General features: G+C 36.9%; 2 protein-coding genes across 3 annotated transcripts in view; one reads left to right on the top strand and one right to left on the bottom strand.

Annotated features, from left to right (window-relative positions):
* gphnb (gephyrin b) overlaps nt 1–18413 on the top strand; it is a 132747-nt gene that overhangs the window by 82415 nt on the left and 31919 nt on the right. Inside the window, exons 9-10 of one of the 2 annotated variants that reach the window (XM_038309110.1) lie at nt 10537–10578; nt 13101–13175. The exons of the other annotated variant lie outside the window; for it this stretch is intronic. Coding sequence (XP_038165038.1) covers nt 10537–10578; nt 13101–13175 — 117 coding nt within the window. The remainder of the gene's footprint in view (nt 1–10536; nt 10579–13100; nt 13176–18413) is intronic. 2 annotated transcript variants of the gene reach the window in all.
* LOC119799288 (red-sensitive opsin-like) lies at nt 14834–16479 on the bottom strand. The gene is made up of 2 exons (XM_038309109.1): nt 16205–16479; nt 14834–16124 (listed from the first exon to the last, which is right to left on the bottom strand). Exons 1-2 carry the CDS (start codon nt 16305–16307, stop codon nt 15154–15156), a joined length of 1074 nt encoding a protein of 357 aa, XP_038165037.1. The 5' UTR covers nt 16308–16479; the 3' UTR covers nt 14834–15153.

Here is an 18413-nt window from a genome sequence, read left to right as displayed (position 1 = left end):
GCCATAGAGAACCAGGACTTTTAAATATTATTTAAAATATATTATTCTGCTGCCAAGTACGAAGAATATGGTTTGAGTAAAACAAATCCAGCACTTCTAGACTACATCCTTATTACATCTTCAGAGCATAGTGGTGGAACCGTAAGGATTTGGTGTCTGCTTTATGACCTGTGCAGTTTAATATCAAACTCCAACATGGCTGTATCGTGTAGAGGGCGCCTGAGGAAAATAGGAGACAAGAGACCATCTGTACACAAGATGGTTTAGGGCTAAAATCAAATTGGACCCTGCAGCATGACAATGATCCAAAACACTTTAGTAAATCTACCAAGAATTGGCTGTGAATTAAACAAAAATGGGAAGTCCTGCAGTCAAGTTTCGGAGAATTATCTCATTCAGATGCTGTAGGGTGACATAAAACCCTTTAAATATCTCACTGTGGGAGGTCAAGGGTGGGGCAAACTTTCCTCTATCTGGTACTGTTAAATGAAAGATTTTTTTAACCACAAGAAATAACAATTACTATAAGGGAATAGGCTCTCCTTCTCTTTTCCTCAGTTATAAAAGACATTTTATTTATATATTTTGTTAAATTACAGAAAGAGATATATTTAGGTGGATAGGTGATTTTAATAGATGTCCCTAATCGTTTTACATGAAAGTGAGTAGTACAAAGGTGATAATAAGGTTAGTAAAGGCCGCTTTCTCCTTGAGAATATTTACATAATCAGGGAGTGATTTAAATTTGCCAATTTTAATTTAAGTTTGTATATTCTACTACTGAATACCCTTAAATACCTTGTCAGAAGTTTTTGGAGAATGGTCAGTGTTCTTCAAAAACTTATCTTCACCTTTTACAATTCAAGAGATGTTTATGTTCTAATCGTTTCATCCCATCTGCTTGGCAGATGTTGCAGCTAATTTTAACTAAAATATTTATGACTCTTAGCTTTAAGCTAAGCCTTTCTGCAAATCATTTCAGACTCAAATATTGCAAAGGACAGCAAATCTTTTACTGGAGTTCCCTCTTTCACTATTGCATTTTTTGGTTAAAGATTTTGGCTCTATTGCCATAGTTAGTTTATGGAAATCCACTCCTCCCTCTTTACTGAATCTACAAACAGTGATGCAGAGGTTTCATCCTGAGCCATTTGTGTAATTCTCAGCAAGGACATCTCATAGTTTTTGTTTTCCAAATGAAACATCTGTCTTTGCTCACCTTTTACCATTCTAAATTTAGATGGCTTCATTATTTTTGACTCACAAGAATCTGTTTTAGAATCTTTTTATTAAGGACTTTAAGAGTCTTATTTCAATTACTATTATTTATTAAATGCATTTAAAACTGTCAGTTCTGTATCAGGACTAGTTTCACAAATAATCCCAGAAAGATTGGGGTAGAAATTAAATTCTTACTTGCAATCTTATCTGTGGAGCGTTAATTCTTGAAATAAATAAATCTGAAATAGATGTACTATGAGATGATGAATAATTGGACCGCTTCTTTATTTATAATATCAGTAACTAATATACCGTTTAATTATTAAATTCACAATTAAATAACAAAATGTCCAATTTATTTATTTTATATAAACTACATTTACTTAGGAATGAAGATAGTTATATCAATGTATGTGTTTATTGTATTTGTTCCTTGTAGCAAATGTCACCATGAAATTGTTCAAACTGTTGTCGAAATTTGTGGGCGGGGCCATCACTGATTGTCGATATGGAAGTAGTTTAGAAGCCTCCTCCATACAGGAACTATTCTGACTCTCTTCTGAACTAAGCTTTTAGAACAAGACCATGTTCTAAGTTTGTTAGAACATGTGGAGGCTGGAGTTGTTCAACCAGGGTTTGTCTTGGAAAATAAAACATTTTCTGTCATGATTTGTTGTGGCGAAGGACTGACATGATAACAGGACATCAACAGGCCCATGATGATGGATGAAGATGCGCATAAGAAGGAGAATTTGTGGAGTAGAAAGGAACCAGGCTAATGACTGTAAACATAAAGCAGACAGTGAGGGATCTTAAAACAGAACTTAAATACAACAGGAATGAACAGAAAGTAGGTGAGTGCAATTAACACCAATAATGACAGGTGCAACCTGTATGAAGTTATATCCACAGTTGTTTTTGAGTGGTTTATAAGTTGTTGAGACTAGCTGTGTAAAGCAACCAATCAAACGTCAGGGCCCGTTGATGCATGTAGTTATTTGATGCCATATTTTCATTTACTAATTTCCTGTTTATCCATGTAATTCATATATTTTGTTATATTCTATTAATAATTAATTCAGTGAATTCATTCTTTTCATAATTTATTTATCTAATGTTGTCCCTTTTAGTTCTGCAAATTTATCTGTTTAATTGTTCTTAATTATTGAACCCTGTTGTCATCAATCAGATCAATAAATAATGTTAATTAATGATGTTTTCATGTAAAAATCTTAATCTTATTTAAATCAACTTTACTATTGTAAAATATGCTTTATAACAGCAAAAATAAATAAATAGAAATAGATTAAATTACCAGCACAAAAATGTCCTAAATCATTCATATCCTCTCTTCAGAGGACTTTAGGGCAAACAGATGCAGCTAACCCTATCCTATTCCCCTTTTTTCTCAACTGTAACTTAGAAGTGAAAAAAGTTACTAAAACAGTGAGAAAGTAATTTCTGTGGATAATCAATCTTTTTCTAGCTTTTGCAGGAGCTTTTTAAAGCAGCTATCACAAAGTGCGCTTGCAGCTCAGGGTAACAACCAACTGGGCACTTTCCATGTAAGGCTTTTTCAATCTGTCCGTTTCACTCAGTAAAACAGTCAGTTTAAATATACCTTATAGGTTACATTTTAAGTAGATAGTTAAGATTGATTTTAACTTAAGGGGTCTTAGTGTTGAAAAGATCCTTTTTCACTATGTCTCAAACTTTAGTCCTTTTGGTTAATTGTTCAAAATCCTATTTGTTTGTGTTTGATTAAACATGCCTGGAACAAAAGATTGTGTATAAAGGACTTGTTAGAGCCTAATTATGTGCTGAGGGGGCATTTCAAGCATGTAAGTCAGAACAGAACCACATATAAGGAGTTTAAGGAAGCCAGACCCAGAGTACCGCACTTTAAGACACCTTATCTAAATAAATTATTGAAATCATAATGCTGAAAATGAATAGCGCAGTGAACTGATGCATAAATGAGTTTGACAGAAGTTATAACAAGGATATCATGTGACATTTGTCTGTGACAGGGATGAAAAATAACTGTTCATTCTGTTTGGCTTAGGCCCAGTCTGCGTACTGATGAAAGAATCATCACTTCCAAATAAATGATGACAGAGTGAAGTGATCTGACAGATTGAGATGAATGATTTATGTTTTGGATGTAAGCAAAAACACTCTCACAACGTCAGCACAGTCGGCTATGCTGATCTGTGATCTTAAAGCCAGAATGAGAGATTCTACTTCTCTGTTTCATACAGGCCTCGAAGTCTCACTGCTTTAAAGAGATTCTATAGGATTGATTTTACACTTTTTGTAAACCATTGAAGAAGCCATTTGTTCAGTAGACATGGAAATTTGTTTTAGGCATTTGACTTGTTTGTGACGCATACAAGTATTTTTTTTTTAATGGTGAGATAATTATACAACATAAAAGTTGAATGATTATAAAAAAAGGGTTCAGACATTTGATTTTATGTAAACATTAAATCCACTCAAACTACATCACATACAAGCACCCAAGCTTTTATTAGGAAAATGTCTCTTAGCAAGTTGCACATCAAATGCTAACTATTTTTAGCCATGAAACCTTCCTGCTTGACCACTTTTCTTGGCAGAACAGATGGGGTTAGATAAAATTGGCTAATTTCCAGTGGTTTTAGTCTGTGCCTTCTCAAATGCCTTACCCAGTATTGTCCAAGTTTCAACCATCTGGTTAAATTGCTCTGAATCAATTGCAAGAAAGTTGTTTAAAATTTTCAGAAACAACTTTGGGTAAGCAGAGGCTCAATCCAGCCATAAACGGGAAACTGTTTTAACGTCAGCTTCACAGTTAAAAGTGAAAGGAATTTAGTATTTGCAACGACTGAGAGACAGAGTATTCCTATTTCAATCTGCGCCTTCCCTTTTTGATGAAATTTGAATAAGTTAAATGCATTCTGGAGGAAAAACTTTGGATATGCAATCAAGCACTAGCTCGTGCGTATATAATGGAACTAAGACAGATAGAAAAGAAAATATAAAATAATTTTTTTTACAGTACCATGCCATAGACAATGAAATAAGATTTTAAGTCATTACTTTTTAAGAAAACTATTGAAATTACTTCATATAAGCTCTGTAATTGGTCTTTTATGAGCTCTTTCTATTGTTATAATTATATTTGTCCAAATAAATTATCTTAAGTCAGGCCAGACATAAAAATAAACAGCAAATTAAAGGTTGGTCTAGCCTCTCTATGACTTTATATGTAAATAAAGTAACATAAAAACAAAATGAACACAACTGAAACTAAAGCTTTGTCTGGGTTATCAATCTAAAAAGAATGTTTGCTTAAATCAATAAAAGGGCAAAATTACAAGTATTCATTGTTAGATTAGAGAAAGATTAGTGCATATTGATTCTGACACAAATCTGTATCTTGTTTTATATTTTTATGTGCAGTTTAAGGTTAATGCTAAAAATATGGTACTCTGCTATGCCTTTCCGGTCGAGCAGATGGTTTTGTGTAAAGGGAAAGATTCCTGTGCACACTGATTTACCTCAGCTCATCCAACTGGTTTATGTTCATACTGATGTATTTTATGCACAGGACATGGTTGAGGCAGACATGTCTCCAAAGAATAAACTGTGACATTGGTCCCTTATATACTGCAGTGCACAAGTAAACACTGCAGTAGGAACTTTGCTGCTCTGTAAAAACAACAGATAAGACTTGTTGTATGGCTTGAACCTGACAGTATTAACTGCGGATTGAATATAAGGCGCATCTATGTCCCCTACACTCATGCAGCTTTCAGATACCTGTAATTTTCCTCCTCCAGTGCAGTAAAAATGCTCATAAAAATGACTTCTGCTCTCTGTGCCTGCTGGAGGTGTGGAGAATTTATGATGGAGGGAGTAAGGAAAAACAAGGGCCTAAAGGAAGAGAAGAGTGGGAGGGAGTGAAAAGAGAGTGAAAGGGACAAGGGAGCTAATGAGTTTGAGAAGACAAGGGACTGGAAGGGAGTGGGAGGTGGGGAAAGGGTGATGAGACTGCAAAGGAGGACTGTGTAGCTAGCCAGGCCTTTGCTGCATGATTTGTCTTTATTCCTGCATTTTTGTCAATCTCTATCTGAATTTCAAATTTTAAGGAGGTGTCTGGCTCTTTTGCATAAATAAGAGTCAGCCGTGGTCTTAAGCTAAGTCATTTCATATATCTATAAAAGGAGCAAAAAAAAGATGAATGAAATGTGTTTAAAAATCTTTTTTTGACTAAAATGCTGATGAGAAGTAAAGAGAGCCTTACAAAGAGAGGCACAATCACAGACTTCAGTCAGCCATGCGTGAATGATTCCATGCACAGCATCGCATGTGCAGCCGCTCTTCCTCATTTTGACTGTTTTGTTCCCTCGCTGCTCTTGTGCTCTCTCATGCATCCTTCCAGGTCCAACCTTCCCTTCTTCTCCCTCGCTCTCTTTCTCACTCTTCCTCACCCTCAAGCTCTCTCACAGTTACAGAGAGTGTAAAATTGTGCGTGTGTTTGTGTGTGCATGTGCTGAGGAGCTTCATTCTGTTTGGACTCCAGGCAAAGGATGGTAAGTAATGTTGTTCCTTCTGCATATCAGAGAGAATATTTATAGGGTTCTTTTTGTGTTTTTAATCAGTGAATGATTAAGGTTTATTGGTTGAATTGGTATGGTGTTGAATATATGGTGTGTATGGACTATATATTTATTAAAATCTAATTTGTGCATGCTACTGATGAGCCTGAAGTCGGTACACTGTCAGGCCATAGATGTGTTTAGGAGGTAACAGGCTTAGTTATGGAGCAAGGTTGTCTTCAAACTCAAAAGTATCATTAGACTGCAGAGTCATGAAGCAGAGGAAGTTGTTGTTGTGCTTCTGCGGTGTTAGAAAGTGGCAGACATGATTACATAAAATGGCAGGATGAGAAGTGAGGGTAAGGAAGGCAACATCTTATAGAGCTCCAGACTGAAGCTAAAAAAAATCAAACAAAAAAGCTTTTGAACCTGGTCCTGTGTCGTTGTCCATCGAGGTTCCACATCCTGTCTTTGAAACAGCAACACCACTAAGCTAAGCTGCAGCACTACTGTAAATGGAAAAGAGGGCAGCATGCATGAAGGCGTGTAGAAGCAGCTTCTTAGAAATCAGATAGATGGCTGGCCAGAAAACAGTGGACATCTATTCTTACTATCAGCTCCAGTGATCAGTCTTTATCCATTACAATCCTCCTTTTTGGACAAGTTCTCCCTTTTTTGATGAAGGGCTGAGTTTAGTTTTACATCACTTACAGATTGGGGTTAGTCAAGAGAACAATGGTAACCCAAATCCCATTCTGCTCAACCATGGCTAATGTTAAGCAGTTGCAAATTTTAGATGATTAAAAAATAGTTCACTCTATCTTATACAGTGAACATGTAACATTTCTAGATTATTACATATTTGCATGAGAATCAGAAATGCAGCTTCATCTGTGATTTTGTAACTAGGTTCATTAGATTTAACACTAAGTTTCAATAATGCTAATATAGCATATAGCAGTACATGTTGAGAACTTTGCAAAAAGAATGCAGTAAAACATAAATCATAGACTTAAAAAAAGGGAAGCTGATCTGTTTTCTTTGCCAGGGTTGTTCCGATAATAAAAAGTAAACTCTATATTGAGATTCATGAAAATTGTAGATACTCAATACTATTTTTCTTACCATGGGGATGAAAGATTCAAAATAATGAAGGGCATTAAAAATATTTTTATTAGTTTGAAAAACTCAACATGGCGCATCCCTTCACAACAGAATCACAGATTCTATTAGTAAAATAGTGTGCAATAAGTGTGCAAATACATAAATAATCCAAATATAGTCCAGTTGATTAGCATTTTAGGGTTGTTTTAGGTTTTGTTCTTTTTTGTACAAATAATCCAGAAATTTAAGATTAAAGACTGCAAAGCTATGCAAACAACACTTGTATTCATTATCACAACCGTTCCAAGTTATTTTTATATTCGGATACAGCATTTGAATATCAATACTTTTTAGGGTATCAGTACTTTTAACAACCTGAATATTTACAACTTACCAGTCGGACTGTAAACGTAAATATTTCTGTCATACATTCTTTGCTTTTCTTTTGTAGATGACTTAGTTTTACTAACAATAGCTCTACCTCTAAGCAAAAACAAACAGCAGAACAGGGTGTCAACATTTTCATCCTAAAGGTTCTCCTAGACGCCTTTCTGTTGCTATGTTCTTAGCATAGCCGGAAGGAAGTTCAGGTAACAGGTAGAACCCCAGAGTTTATTAGAAATAGAAAGAAAAGTCGTGAATTACTTCATAAATCAGCGACAAGTCCAATGCAATGACTTAGATGTTGACTTTATTGTTTTTTTACAAAATTGCATGACTTATATATTTAAAAGCATTTAGGTCAACCGCCGTAAGGTGCTCAACCATAGGGCTTCTTCAACTTTGATTCAATATGCACACATATAAAATTAGGAATTGTCTTTTCATCATGCATCGGTGTGTGTGTGTGTGTGTGTGAAGTTTGCGTGTCATGTATGCGATACTATATACGTCTTGACTTACTCACGCCTGCTAACTCTGAGGGTTTGCCTGGAGGACAGAGGAGGATGGAACCAGAGCGACAGAGCTTTGAATAGCAAGATGTTGAGAGAGAAATAGGGAGCAAGAGTCAGACTCGGAAGATGGGAAGACAAACAAGGAAACAAAAGGCAAAAAAAAAAGGGATAGAGTGTCCAGAGGAGATGTACTGAGCTTGCTTTCACACCACGTGGGCAGCAGGGGAGACTGGTGAGCAGCAGAACATGTGCCTGTCAAATCAGCTGTGTCAGCTCTCAGTCTCTGTTACACTGAAAATTCACTCATTATTTCAGCTCATTATTTTTCTATATATGTAGACACGGAGGCAGCATGAGGGAGCTGTGATGAATGAGGCTAAATGAGACAGCTGGCGCTCATGGCGAGGGTTGTCCATTCTTTTTTTATCCATAGATTCTCAGTACCTTGACTTATGCGTTAATTTTGAAATGTTTTAAAAGGCTGTTTTTCTTTAGTCTTACTGTCATTATTATGGTTATTGACTTTGTTTATTTTCAAATAAAAGTCTGAGTTTATTTTTGACAGCTAGCTTCATGCAAAATAAATCAATAAGCTATTGTCATATATTTGTGAAGGTTTTTTTCAATCTACTTTTCTTGAACATTTTGTGAATATGTACATACTGAACACCTTAAATTTATACTCTTTTAGCTAGAATACACAAGATTAAAGTGATTTTATGTGACAGATTAGCAAAATAGGGCATAGTTGTAAAGAATATAGTCTTTATTTTTTTTCTAAAATCAAAAAAACTGTTGTGTGTATTCTCATCAAGCCTCCTATCCATAAAAACTTTTTTGGTCCCCTACAGGTAGATGCCAAAAGACCCCTACAGGAACCAAGTTCCAGATGAGGAAGTACTTTCCTAGCCTGCAGTTTAGTTCTTTGGCTATTCTCAAGCCCCTGTCATACCTTAACGATTTATCCAGCATATGCCTAACATCCCAGAATCTTCTACAACGCTCCCATCTGCTGAACTTTCTATGTATTTTTTCAGAGTCCAGAACTCATGTCCAATGACAGCCTAACTTATGCATAACACACAGCAATGTAATGCTCTTGATATGTCCCAAGCCAGTGTCCTGAGGGGGCAGCAATGCGCCCAATGGTGCCCGGACTGCATAAAAAAATGTATTTGATTGCGGTATTAACTTGGCTGCTGTTTAGCCCCCACCAAAAAAAAAAAAAAAAGAAGAAGAAATTAAATAATAAAAAGGAAAAAAGAAAGAGGATTTGAGGTTGCAGCAGATTCAGCGTCATGTCTGCTAAGAAGTTTGTTGGTAATGGCCGTGAGTGTGAACACAGGGAGGATCCATCACACTCACCTTCTTGCTTAAGCTACTGTGTGATGGGAAGTCTGGAGGAGTACTGATGGTTTCCTCCGCTAAACCCCCTTTTACACCAAAACGCTGTCAGTACACCATTATACAGTAGCTGTAAGTTAGAAACGCGTTCAGCTGTCGTCTGGAACACGTCAGATACGTTAATATGCACTGGAGATAAGTTCTTGATAAGTTAAGCATAAGTTATGCACAAGTTACTCATAGGTTTTGGATAAGCTCGACACCACGACTTATAAGTAACTTAAACTTAACGTATGTCAACGATCAGATAACTTACCTGTGACTTATGCCCCACGTATGAGCAACGCTGGCATACGTCGGGAAATTTTGAGCATGCTCAAAATCTTTCGACGTACTCCCGTATGTCGACTTGTGCCACTGTGTTTCAGCGTGCTCATAACTTATACAACATGTACCCATAACTTATCCAACATATGTCAATGTTTTTGCCAGTTTTTTTGTACATCAAGCACGGGCTGCCTATATTGTCAAGGTCTGACAGGGGCTTCAGGATTAAAAATCTGCTATTGTAATGAAGTTTTTAAAACCAAGCAATTTATGTTGTTTAATCTCATAAAAACCTTTACATATATAGATGTTTTTAGGGCCCTGTAATCCATGCCGGTTTTGTTGTTTGTAACTATTATCTTTGAAATACTGAATACCTCTAACCACATGCCCTAGTTAGCACAGTTCCAACTTGATAGCTGAAGGGTTTTAAGACCAACAGCATCTCCTAGGGCAGACAGCAGTGTATCTATGCTTGTCTTGCTTTGATGTTTTTACAAACTAGAACATGATGTAAAGGCAGCAAAGCAGCTGTCTTTAACTCAGTGATGGGTTTTCAGTGACAGAGATGAAAAGCATAATATAAGCTCAACATATGATCTGTCCGTCAATTAAATTGAACTTATCATTTTTCAGTAAAGCTCGAAAGGATGTAACAATAGTGTTTGCATAATTTATTTCACATATATTTATGAAGCAGAAGCACTGTTCTGTTTATGCTTAAATTCAAGCATAAAAAAACAAAAGAAAATGTTTGTACTGTATGATTATCCTCTGCTCATGTTGTTCTGGGGGAGAATGAATCCCAGTAGGACTCCTACCTGCTGTCCTTACCTTTTTTGTGTTTTCATGTCCTGTCCTGCCATGTTCGTCTTACCCTTGGCTGCCCAGGCCCATCTACAACAGTCACACAGAGACCTGTCAACCAGATATCCTGAACTACAGAGGGCGCTGTCTGCCTGCCCTGTCAGTCTCTGTGTGCCTCTGTCCCCTCCTCAGCCCAGCTTTTGGCTATGTTAAACCTCTTCTCTTCTTCCTTCCTTTTTCTCTCGCGGCACCAGGCGCGGCTTCCCTCCTGTTCATCCACCCTAAGCATTGCTGAGGTACTCCTGCATGCGTTTGGATGCAGCGTAACCGTGGCATCAGTCATTGCGCCTCCATTTTTCTACAGCATCCTTGAATTCCTGCTTTGCATGCCTGCCCTCTGTTCTCCTGTCATCTTTTGGTGTGTGTTTGTTTGGTCCTGCCTGCTGTTTCCAAGTGTTTTATTTTCTTTTCAGCTATCCCTGTGTTTGTGTGCATTTTTTGTTGTCACCTTGTCGTTGCCTTCTAAGTTTTGATTTTGTCTTGGAACAAACTGTCTGTCTTCTAGTGAAAATTCTGTCTCTAACTGATGCCTTGTCTCCATTCTCTCCAAACCAACCAAATGACTCCTCTTTTAGATCATCACGTTTGCTTTAACTGGTCTTTCAATCTCTGAATGGAAGTTGAAAGATGCTTGCCTTGTGTTTTTGAATGAAAGTTATATTGCTCGCACAGTGTGCATTTCTCTTTCTCTGTTCCACATACAGTACTTTACACACACTACAGCTGCTGGTTACTTTGGTTATAGTGCAATAGGTCTAAACTGATGCTGTTTATAATAAAGTCCTTAGCTCAGTTTAAAGTATTAGAATAGGAAGGGCATGTTTTTAATCTAAATCTCTAGTTCATTAAATGAATGTCAATGAGAAATTAGCAATTTAATCCTGTATAAAGATAAATTTGATATTCTTTTTCCACCACATGTGTATTCATCTATCTTCTTTACATGCATTCCATTAAGAGTTTTGGTTGAAAGATTTCATGTAAATTAGATGTAAAACATTTAGGTCATTAGGTTATTTGGGTATTTAGTGTTTTTATTCTAAGAAATTTAAGCTTCTTGGATCATTCTGGATATTTAACCAATCTATCCATCAGGGCAATTTTAAAAGCTTAATGTTGGCCTGCTTTATTATCGATGATGGCTGCTAAAAGCATGAGATTTATCTGCAACTTGCTAAGATATAATTTAGAGATCATGGGATATTTTAGATCTTCTAAGTGCAATTTTAAGTCAATATGGGTATGGAAATTATACTCTAAAATAAGACCTGTGTACCTATTCCTTGCTTTTAGATATAGCTGAAGTTGTATGTTTTACCCGAAATCCACCCTGAATAGGGTGAACCTCAGAATTGTGACCAAAGCAATATTTTTTACAAATTACACAGCCACCTAATGTGCACCGTAATGTTCATTCAAGCACCAACCAAAAAATCTGACTTAGGAGGCCTTGAAAATGGAATATCATGCATTTTTAACAAATCTCAATAAATTGTTCCTCACAATTTAGTTATGTACTCTCCTCTGTAAATTCTAAGCTGTGGAAAAGAAACAAAACATAATACCTTTCAAACAGGAACACAACAGAATCCCGTAGACATGCATAAATAATATATATTCTTGCTTGCCTCTGGTGTGGTTACCCTGATATACATGTATTAACATCAAAAACATATTTTTAAAAATAAATGTATTAATTCAGGTTATTTTAAGCTGTTCATTTTAATGGAGTTTACAAGAGAAAGAAGTTCAACTGACACCCAGTTAGATAAAATCTAGTTCTGTAAAACCTTTTATTCAACTGAATCCAAGAAACTTACAACATAGACCAGTCATACAGTCAGTATATAATATAAATATAGATTAAAAAAGGATTGATTTCAGCTAGGTAGATTGGACAGAACTAAGCAAGACTAGAACTTAATAGTATATTGTAGTGTAATGTAGGACAGAAAAATTCTTTAGTGTCCCTCTTTGGGAAATGTCGTATAGAAATTTTTATAGACATTGTATGTAGACAGGCCATTAAAAGAAGGTGCATTTATACAAAGGCAAAAATATGAAAAAAGAAAACTAAAGTATGGGAAAATTTACATCATTACAAAAAAGTGCTTTATTACCTAAATAAAAGGAACTGTGCTGCTAAATGGGATATTTTAAATAAGTATACAACATGTATTTATGGTTGGCAAAATAACCAAGAATTGTCATGTTAATTTATTCTATGTAACATATTCCAACTCCCAAGCCTTACAAAACCAGGGCAACCATGATGTTTCCTGTCTGCTATGGTTAACCTAAGGCATCAGGGAAGCTAGTATATCTTAAAGACTGTATTTCTGCAAAAAAGAGGTCTTTGGTAGGATTATTTTGATGACTGCTGCCTATTTTATCCCACACTCTTTAAGACATGTGATCATACTTGCAGATCTTTGCTAGAGCTGCTTTAAAATCCAATGAATTGCTGCAGGTCTACATTAATCTTTGAGTCCGATTGGTTTTTTGGTGGTTACTGTGAGATGTATGAGAGTTTATTTTGCTTTGACTTTTCTTCGGTCTGGCTGAAGAATTTATGTGGTGGCTATTCTGTCTGTTTTAGTCTATAAGCAAAATGTCCAGACTGTGGGTGGAAATGTTTGGATTTCTTTAAATGCATCATTGACTTGTATCTTCTGTCCGAGTGGGTATGCATGCCTTTTCTAGTATGGCGGTGTGTGTGTGGTATGAAGATGAGTGACTATCCTGTGGCTTCCCCCAGGCCTCACGGAGAGAATTCAGGGCTCACCTGGATGAGGTCATCACGCTCAAGTCAAGGTACTCTACCTTGGACCAGGTAAACCCGCTAACCTTCTAGCAACGTGGTTTTTACTGGCATGCAGACCATTGGCTTCTCACAGAGAACCTACCACCTAACACAAGTAACATGCATTGCCAATCACACAGGCAGAGAGGCAGTAGCTAATGGAAAATCGCTTTTTAATCCCATTGGCCTGCAGTTCAGTTTGGCATGTTTCAGTCGTTTTCTATTCGCATGCAAAGAAAATCCCCAAATATCTGTAAAATAAGTCTATGGTGACTTGCAAAAGTATACATACCCCAATCATTTTGGTATGTTGCAACCACAAATGTTAGTATTTTTAATGGGATTTTTATGTGTTGGATCTAAACACTAAACAGCATTTTTTAAGTCTTGCCAAAGATTCTTAATTGGATTTAGAAGGAGGCTTTGAATAAGGCCATTCTAATGCGTGTAGATTTACCTTAACAATTCCTTTGTAGCTCTGCTTGTATGTTTAGCATCAGCACTGTAATGGAAAATGGATCTACACCAAGTCTTTTATAATTCTTGAACTAGTTTTCCAGTTGTTTCTTGAAAGATCATCTGTATCTTTAATATAATAACCTTAACAGGGATGGTTTCTATTTCCTAATTAGGTGAAAATTAAGTGTCACTGAATTTTATTTAGGACTAACAAAGGGTGCTAAATACAAATGTACTCCACATTTTTCAGATTTAAAAATGAAAAACAATTAAAACTACAGGTCAGTTTGCTTACGCTTCACAATTATGCATTTTGTGATGATTGATTATAAATGTAATAAATATTTGATGTAATCATATATAATCTAAATTCAATCCTTTTTAAATTGTGGTTGTAACAAGGCAAAATGTGCACAGACGATATAATTAGCAAATATTTGTATATATGTATAAGTGTACTTATTGCAACTCATGTGAAATTAAATTTGATCATATTTGGATCACTGGATTGTTTTATAATGTAATTGTTTGGCACGTTTTCAATCATTGTCAGGTTCAAATACCAAGATTGGTTATAAAAATTTAGACATCCGAAACTTGCTCTCATATTAACTCAATTGAGAAGACTAGCAATTCAATAAGAAATGACTAGATAGTGTGGTCATACACATGGCAACATCTAAGTTGGATATTACTTAATTGCAAAGTTGACATGTGTGCCACCACCTTTTAAGGATAAAAACCTTCCTATGAATCATTGCCTCTTTCTGCAGATCTGCATCAGCATTCATTCTTTTTGATCCATCTTCCGTCTTGTTAGGTGTAAATATTGCTTGATGCTGTTTTTTTTTTTTCTCAGCTGGGAGTACGTTTGTGTTTAATATACAAGATATTCATTGCTTTAGAAACAATAATTCACCATAAGATTTTTTAGTTTTCACTTTATTGTCACACTTAAATATTTGTTTCCTTAAACTTATTTAGTTATTATTTAAATGGAACCAAATGGAACCTCTTACAGTACAACCACATGATTTATGTATCACTTATATAAAAACTATTTGAGAAAATAAAGTAGCCAATAGAGGTTCTAAAACACCACAACCCTACTTTGAGAAATATCAAGATCATTTAAGCAACAAAGTCTTCAACATCAATCGAAAGGTATCATCAAAATAGTCACAAAGCCATTTCTAAAACTTTAGGAACAGCACTACTGAAATTAATAATTCACATATGGGGAACATGTAAGGCAGCAATAACTTTTCCCAGGAGTAGCTGATCTACCAGAATTACTCCAAAGGTGTATTGACAGCTCATCCATAAAATTTTAAGCACTATTTACAGACTGAGAAGTGAAATATTTTTTAAAGTGTGGATCTTGTTACATCTAACATATCTAACACAGATTTTTTTTAAACACATCATCCATGCATTCAAATAAAAGAGCTTTACTGTTCTCCATTTTGTTTGCGACATATAGGTTTTGTAATAAAACAAATGATTAATAGAGTTGAAAATATTTGGTGACAAAACAGATCATGAAGTGTTATGCAGGAGCCACAGAGGAGACCTCTGTCTGCGATGTGGACACTTCAGAATCATCCTCTACTACTCTGCCAAACAGCTTCATGATGCATCTGCGAAACTGTCGGTTCATGAAGACATAGATAATTGGGTTGTAGATGGTGGCACTCTTTGCAAAGTATGAAGGCAAGGCAGCAAGCAAAGGATGAAAGGCATATCCGGGGTTGGCTGCAGCAAAGCAGGCAAAAAAGGCGTAAGGTCCCCAGCAGATACAAAAAGCCAAGATCATGACAACAACCATCCTGGAGACTTCCTTCTGAGCATTCTGGGTTGACTCGCATTCCTTCTGCTGCCTAGCAATATCACGGATGGTCAACCACACAGCAAGGTAGCATAAGACTATGACAGCCAGAGGAATGATGCAGCAGGTAATCATCAGGACAATCATGTAGGACTTGATTCCAGGGTCTTTACTACCGCTGAAAACATCAGGTCCACAGGAGGTTTTCAGTCCATAAGGCCAAAACCTGCTCCATCCAAAGAGGGGAGGGGCACACCACACCACGGACCAGACCCAGGAGAATACAATTCCGGCTGCGGCCCAGTTGGCATCAAACTTGACATTTCCAAAAGGTTTGCATACAACAACCCATCGCTCCCAAGAGATGATAGTCAGGGACCAAAGTGCAGTAATACCACAAACTGAGACAACGTAACCTTCAAAGACACACATTGGATGTCCCAAAATGAAATAGCCAAAAAACTGGTTGCACACACTGACGGTACTGGCAAAAACCGCCTCACCAAGATCAGCAACGGCAAGGTTGACTAAGATCCAGTTGAGAGGATGACGGAGTTTCTTGAACTTTGCTGTAGCTACTAAAACCAGGCCATTGGTAAAGACAGATGAAACAACCACAAACAACATCCAGACTGTTGAGACATTGTAAACCCATCGAGGAGCGACATGGTAGTTTGGTCCCTCAAAAGGATCTGAAAGCATAGGTTAATGTGTTAGTTTCATCAACTGTAATGATACTTCCTTATTCAGAAATATGACTTAAAATACATACCTTTGGTATGATTACTGTTTGTGTATGTGAAAGCGGAGTCCCTTGTAGTATCTTCATTGTGTCTTTTGGCAGCAAACACCTGTTTTCTCCATCCTTCTCCCATCTTGATCTTAGAAAGAGATTCTCAGCTCTCGGACTTTCCTCTCACATGTAACTCTATGGGTTTGCTGAGCGCTTAACCTTTACTTCTGTTTATATAGCCACGCTTCACTGAAGTCTGATGGGATTACTTTAAAACCAACTAAAGGAGATCGTCTCCCTATCCGGAGCCGAACCCTGGCAGATGACCATAACGGCTTTTCCTGCAGATTTTGAAAGCAGCCATACACACTCTTTCCAACTCTTCCACCTCTCACTCCAACACAAAAGCTCTTCCTGCACCAGCAACCCTACTCTTCTCAGAAACCCTTCCTGGAGTAACCAGAAAATCAGGAAAGCTCAATGATTTCTTTAAAAGGACATTCATACTTGTTGTGCTGAAATCTGGTCTTTAAATCTTTTGTTCAACTCATTTAATAGAACAGAATCAATTTTCTTTTTTTTTATCCCTTAGGAAAAGAGAACACAACAGATCTGCCATGGATCTCACATAGACCTGTTGACAGAAACATGTGCTACATTATGGTGATTTACATGGAAACACTTGAAAGATACTCATTATAAATGAGTTATTTAAACCCCTTAGAGTTCAATATGCAAATAGCATTGGGGAAAAATTTAGCTTTTCCCTCTCTAGGTCTTGCAATCTAGGAAATGGAGCTTGTGGCCAGATGGTGAGTTCTGAAAAGCTGGAAACAAAGGATGAGTAGGATCATTTCAAAATTGCCATCCAGTGGAGCCAGATTGCTGGCGAGCATGAAGATCAGTAATCTTGGAAAATAGGTTTACAGTATGATGAAGGCAGTTCCTATTCTGTAGATGACACAGTGGCATCAACAGCATATGGAGAACGAGAAAACCAACTCAAAATAGTATGTAATATTCTGAACAATCTCCACTGGAGAATTCCATTGTTTACAGCAACAAGATGCCTTCTACTGCTGGAAAATGAGATCACCATCTCCTTGGTTTTGCTGACGTCCAACTCTAAGCTGCCCGATGGACCCCTGCAGTTGGCCAAATGAATGAACACGATGGACATTGGCATAGTCAACTGAGAATACACTTCACCCTACATGATCCTGAATATGTAGGGGCGTAGGCTAAATAGCTTCAGCTCATCCCTCAACACCATCGGCTCAGACATTCTCATCAGAAGCTTTCACCACTTCCTAACTGCTTATGGGGTTAAGACGCGGTGAATTTTGGCACCCTTACTTCATTGGAAGATTAGCTCCAAGACCTTTAACTGACATATTCAAATCTATTACAAGTCCTCATGTGTTGTTATGGCTGTTAGAATATTGTGGTCAAAAAGTATAGCTCCACAATTGGGGTATTTTATCTTCCCGACACTTGTTTGTTATGGTCCAATCAAAGTCTGTGCCTAAATCTGGTTGGGAGACAACCTTAAAGTGACAAGTAGGTTTAGAGGGTATTTACTTTCAACATAGGGCCCAATTGGATGGGATAGATTTGGTTCCCCTTCCTAGCTTAGATCAAAAATATTTTTTCTTTGATGGATGTTGACATTACTTAAATTATCTGAAGGTTTAAGTGTGACAGATAAAGTGCAAAGATAAGAAATCTGTGTTTGGGCAACAGCTTATTAAGTGCATTGTAAGATCTGGTAAATTAACAGAGAAGTGATGTGGAAGGTAAGAAGTATTACTTCTACATGTATTCTCATTTCTCCTTTCTCGTACGCAAGAGCCTTTTTGCAGTGACATTGCGTCATTTTGCCCCTCTCTATCCTTATCTAATTCAATGGCCCTATTTTGTAATTTGCCCTCACATTGATACTAAGGGGCAGAGGCAACTAAAGCCAACTAAAACAATCATTCCTCTTTGTCTTCACAGTGAATATAAAAACAGGATATGCATAGTTTCTCTCACAGCTTCTCTGTTTTGTGCTGATCTCAGCACCACTGCAGTTGCATCCCATCATTTCACTAAGAGCCTCCATCGCCAGCTGATTATTGAGCATATTGACACCCCCACCCCTTGCTGTAGCTCACTAGCACCTGGGCTTTGTGTCTTGTGAGCATGGCTGCGCCCGCTGCTCTGTGTTTGTGATTATTGTCGCCGAGTTCTCCCTGTCACATGGATC

The sequence above is a fragment of the Cyprinodon tularosa genome, unplaced genomic scaffold (assembly GCF_016077235.1).
Source record: "Cyprinodon tularosa strain WSP-4 unplaced genomic scaffold, ASM1607723v1 ctg657, whole genome shotgun sequence".
NCBI lineage: Eukaryota > Metazoa > Chordata > Actinopteri > Cyprinodontiformes > Cyprinodontidae > Cyprinodon > Cyprinodon tularosa.
Note: the sequence above shows the minus strand (reverse complement) of the source record. Positions and strands in the feature narration are given on the sequence as shown.